Source organism: Kickxella alabastrina (assembly GCF_025024165.1).
Source record: "Kickxella alabastrina strain RSA 675 chromosome Unknown BX661scaffold_76, whole genome shotgun sequence".
NCBI classification, from domain to species: domain Eukaryota; kingdom Fungi; phylum Kickxellomycota; class Kickxellomycetes; order Kickxellales; family Kickxellaceae; genus Kickxella; species Kickxella alabastrina.
This window is the reverse complement of record NW_026251547.1, coordinates 14,217-19,228: the sequence shown is the minus strand read 5'-3', so window position 1 is coordinate 19,228 and position 5,012 is coordinate 14,217. Positions and strand designations below refer to the sequence as shown.

The 5,012-nt window shown below is 47.0% G+C and overlaps 1 protein-coding gene across 1 annotated transcript; it reads right to left on the bottom strand.

Annotated features, from left to right (window-relative positions):
- Positions 1 to 2,616: 2,616 nt before the first annotated feature.
- BX661DRAFT_94090 (uncharacterized protein) lies at positions 2,617 to 3,171 on the bottom strand. The gene has a single exon (XM_051539599.1). It carries the CDS (start codon positions 2,997 to 2,999, stop codon positions 2,691 to 2,693), a length of 309 nt encoding a protein of 102 aa, XP_051388495.1. The 5' UTR covers positions 3,000 to 3,171; the 3' UTR covers positions 2,617 to 2,690.
- Positions 3,172 to 5,012: the final 1,841 nt, after the last annotated feature.

Below are 5,012 nucleotides of genomic sequence, written 5' to 3'. Positions count from 1 at the left end.
CGCAAGCCACTGGGCCTGCGCTCGATCTCTGCGGCCGGTGACCACGTTGTGGCTGTCCGCGACAACCATACCAACGTTGTGTTGGACCAGTCTGGCGCCGAGGTGAACAAGGCTCCGCTCTTCGGGTACGATGTGCTTATTTGGGGCAGTAATAAGGAGGGCCAGTGCATTCCTGATCGCCGCCACCGCTTCGCCGAACCCTCTCACCCGTCGCCGCTCTACCGCACATCAAATCCGGCATCGGCATCGACGTCAACATTGACAGGTGCTGATGACGTGTCGGCACCCAGGCTGCAGGCGGCTCCGAGACAATGGGTGCCGGAAGCAGCCTTTAAAACCCTCAATTCCGAGAGCAGCAGCAACAAAACAACTCGCTCGAGTGCAAAGCACCTGGTGGAGCAGGCATTTGTGGCAGGCCCCGAGATCACGGCCGCATATCTGAAGCTATGCTGAACATACCGAAATTTGACAAAACAAAAAACGAATTAAATTAAAACATACATTTGTCATTTATCGTTTATCATTAGCTCCCTGATATAAATTGATGATTTAAAGTTGAAAATGTATTGATAAAGACAAGGACCCAGCTAGTGGCGCCGGCGGCCAAGGCTTGGCCTAAAGTCGACTGGGTGCGACTCTTCGGTGGCATCGTCGTTCTCCTTCCATATCTTGATTGTCTTGTCTGCCTCGCCCGTGATCAGACGGAAGCCAGTGCGATCAAAAGTAGAGCAAAGAATGCCAGCCTCGCTGTCCAACGATCCCGGCTGGACCATGGTCTGAGATTCCTGGAAGCAATGTCCGCTGCGCCAGTCCCAGAAGCGCATGGAGCCATCGTCACCGCCAGAAAACAGCACGCCGTCACTGTTGGCGGACATTGCGTTAACAATAGAGTTGTGCCCTTCAAAGTTCTGCACAAAATCTCCCTTCGGAAACCGCCACTGCTTGATATTGTCCGAGCTGGCGCTGGCAAACCCAAACTCAGTCGGGTGCAGCGCAAGCGCGCGCACAGACTTTTTGTGGTGCGTCAGCGTGGCCATCGATTTTCCAGCCGCCAGGTCCCACAGGCGTACTGTCGAGTCCATCGAGCCCGAAATCACCTGCGGGTCGGCCTCCTGGCATTCGATCGACGAGATCGTCGATGTGTGTCCCGACAGTACGTGCACCTGCTGTTTAGTGCGCATGTCCCAGACACGCGCCACGGCGTCGCGCCCGCCGGTGATCAGAACGTCGAGCACTGGGTGCAGCGCCAACGCGTACACTCCAGATAAGTGCCCGTGGTACTGCCGCACGACCTTGTTCGTCTCGAGATCCCAACATTTGACCTGCTTATCCTCGCCGCACGAAAACAAGTACGGATGCCGTGGCGAAACCGCCAGTCCGCGCACAGGCGAGATGTGCCCGGTCAGTGTAAGCTTCAATGTGCCTGAGGCCAAGTCCCAGATCTTGATAGTTCTGTCGACAGATCCAGAGGCAAACCACTTGTTGCCTGGCTCTACCGCCAGTGACCGCACCCACCCAACATGTCCGCTGATCACCCGCATCAGTTTCCACGGTGCATGCCATTCCGGCTTAATTGGGTCGTAATTCCGCTTACGCACAATCTGCTGTCCGGGCGGCGGAGGCAGGCTCGCTGCCATGCTTGCACCCTTCTCGGCAGCTGCCAGCACAAGCTCACGGGTCGGCTTCTTAACCTTTTTGGCCTTGGACTTTGACTGCTTTCCTGCAAGCCCATCAAGCACTCGCTGTACTTCGTCCTCGACATCCGTAAATGCATTCGCAGATACTCCAGCAACGCTGCTGTTGGTGCTGCCGCTCGCAATCAACAGTTGCGTTGTTAGCGCAGGTCCAAACGACGCTGATAAATCCGAGTTGTTATTTATGTCATTTAATTTTGCCCCAAATTTCTCTACGCCTCGTGGTAATTCTCGAGAAACCAGGTACTCATCTCGGTATTTTGTCGCAATACTGGTCCGCTGGCCCTTTAAGATATCTGCGTTTGCATCGAGAGCCACAATTCCTGCCGACTCTCCAGGAAACAGACAATTTGTGCTTTTGACTGCCGAGTCGACGAGATTGTCCATTTTAATTAGAATAAAATTAGAAAGTAAGTATATGTGAAAGCGAGCTTTTGTAAATTGGCATTAATATGTGTAACGCCGCTCAAAGACTTTGTATAAAATAAAATACTTGTACAATATGGAAAATATTACCCACATATGGGTTTATAAAATAATTTTTTATTATTTGAATATTTTAAATTGATGACTCCAATCCCAACAAACATGCCAATTTACTCGCATCTTTTATGCCTAGTTTTCTTTATAAATTTTGTTTTTCCCAGCAGGCTTTCAACAAAAAATTTAGTCGGACAAACTTAGCTCACATTTTGCACATATTCACTTCCTATACAACATGATCTTTGGCAAGCGTTTGAACATTGCTTATAATGGCTCTAGTGATAGACAGTGTAATAAAATTTATTCGTGCTAAATATATATTTCATAAAATCCACCGTAAGGGAGCTTAAAGAGCTCCGCTTATCTATTCAAAATTATCGACAGTGAAAATAGAAATCGCGATCGTAAACAATTACAATTTCACAAGTGCAAGTGTCACGTGACATTATAATAATTGATGTCGCACACAAGATTGCAGTGGGCATGTTGACTCAATAAACAAACATTTCCCGCTCAGAACAACAAATGCAAAACTGACATCAAAGATAAAATGCTGCTGTTGGCCACAGTCCCCAAAAACGCCAGTTCTTGTTCCAATGTGAATGAGACTGCAGGGTGCCACCTTCTGCATTTGTCCACAGTATCAAACTCACTCATGCACCTTTTATACTTTTTATCCATTGACTGGCTATTGTGATAAAACTCAACACTGCCATAGTCTGAGTCAATATCTGTGCCAATAACACCCCCGGCCTCCCACCTCTTGCCATACTGGTTGCTGTACTTGCCCAGGGCCAGTGATGTCACAGTCATTGTCACCATACCATGTCACCTGCATATCCACATGCTGCCATAGGAGACATTTTGGAGGTCATCTCCAATGCCCTCACCACTCTTCGGGGGAAACCTACACTGATCTGAGGATCACCTAACCTGCATTAGCCAGCTGGTGAGCAGATGCATATTATGTTAAAAATATATATTTGAACAAAATGAACTAAAAGAAAGCTAAGGGATGAACAGCCTCCACTGTTCATATTCATTGGTGTTTATGCGTGCGTATGAATTCCCGCATATCCAAGTAAGGAATTAACTAGAGATTGATTCATTAATCAATCACCGGAGACAAGCCGCAATTTCTTGTATCACAATGTACATGAAAGGTGTGCTTGCCACCAGCATTCTCCCAAATATAAGTCATGATCACAACAGACTCAAACTTCCATCTTGAGTTCTATACTGGTTCACTGTTGAGAAACATGCTGAAAAATAGGTAGTACAGCATGTACAATGAGACCCATCTGTGGCAGCAGCATTATCAACAATTGAAGCAGCAGATGGTGACTTGATCCTGAAATGTAATATCAACAAATCTAAAACAGGCATAGGTTTTGTCATCTCAGCGAACTTGCAGTCAATGGCAGTACTGCGTGGCTCAGAGCAGTTTGCAACCAGCTCAAAACCACCAATTATATCGATGCCCATGTCATTACCAGATTAGGTGAACATTCCAGTGCACATCTGCCATCCAGCTGGAAACTAGTTGTGATACAAGAAATTGCGGCTTGTCTCCAGCGATTGATTAATGAATCAATCGCTAGTTAATTACTTACTTGGATATACAAAAATTCATACGCATACATAAATACCAATAAATATGAATAGTGGAGGCTGTGTCGTGCTCTATAAAAATGTGGGTCTAAATCGATATATTCAAGTCTTAAAAATTACTTACTTAACTGAAAAAGGGGGCAGCACTGTGTAGGCAGCGCTGTAAACATAATGTTCCTTGATGTCAGCCAGCAATAACAGAAATGTGTATAGTGGCCATGATGGCGATCTTGATTCTTGAAAAGGGAAGATAATGGCTTGAAATGTGTGTTGGGCACCACAAGCATCCCAGTTGGCCCATCGAACAAATTTGTTGCTAGACCAGAGCTGGTAGGTCATAATCTTGTTTTCTGATTCAAACAGGAACTGGCATATCATACGAATGAGCTTTATAAGCCTAGGGCTAATATTTTTAACACCAAACTCCCCCAGCAAGACAGCATCCTCTTGGATCAAACACCACCTTATAATGGCAAGGGATGAAGAGTCCAGGAACTCGAACCCCTGAACGTCATCCCTCTCAGTATAAGCTGGGCGCACTGCATCCATAATGACATAGAAAATACTCTCCAAGTCATCAAGGATTCCCTGGATGGGGTTTCTGCTGAGAATGGCAATTCCCATAAAAAGTAGCGTCCCTATAAATGGGTCTTTGGCCACCTCCACCCGTCCCACTGTTGCATTAAACTCCCACTGCTCGGCAATTTCAATGTGTTTGAGCTGAGTTGGGTCAGTGTCCCTGGCAGCATCCCCAGCAGTGCCCCAGCCAATAACCTTGGCACAGCCCCAGTCAATGACATACACCTTGTCGTTTTTGATGCACACATTTCTTGCCGAGCTGTCCCTGTGCAGGAGACCAATTTCATTTGGCTGGGCAAGGCACAGGGTCAGCTGCTTGACAAAGCCAGGAACTAGCTCATCTTTTTGATCGTTGGCCTTGTCTTTAAGATACTTGGCCATTGACTGGCCACAGTACTCCATGAGCACAAACTCCAGTTGGTATCCATTAAGGTTGCTGATGAGCAGGCCACTCGAAAAGATCTCAGGAATACCTTCGACTCGTCTCTTGTTGAGGATGGTGTATGCGGCACCCTCGGGCAAACGTTTGACTGGGGTCCAGAAAAGCTTCAGCACAGCATCATGCTTCCCATTGGATTTCCCCCTGAATAAATGAACATGGCGCCCAACCATGTATGAATAACGTGCTATTGTCTCCTCAAATCA

Coding starts and splice junctions, on each gene's coding strand:
- BX661DRAFT_94090 (XM_051539599.1), bottom strand. CDS start 2,999: ATGGTGACAATGACTGTGACATCACTGGCCCTGGGCAAGTACAGCAAC.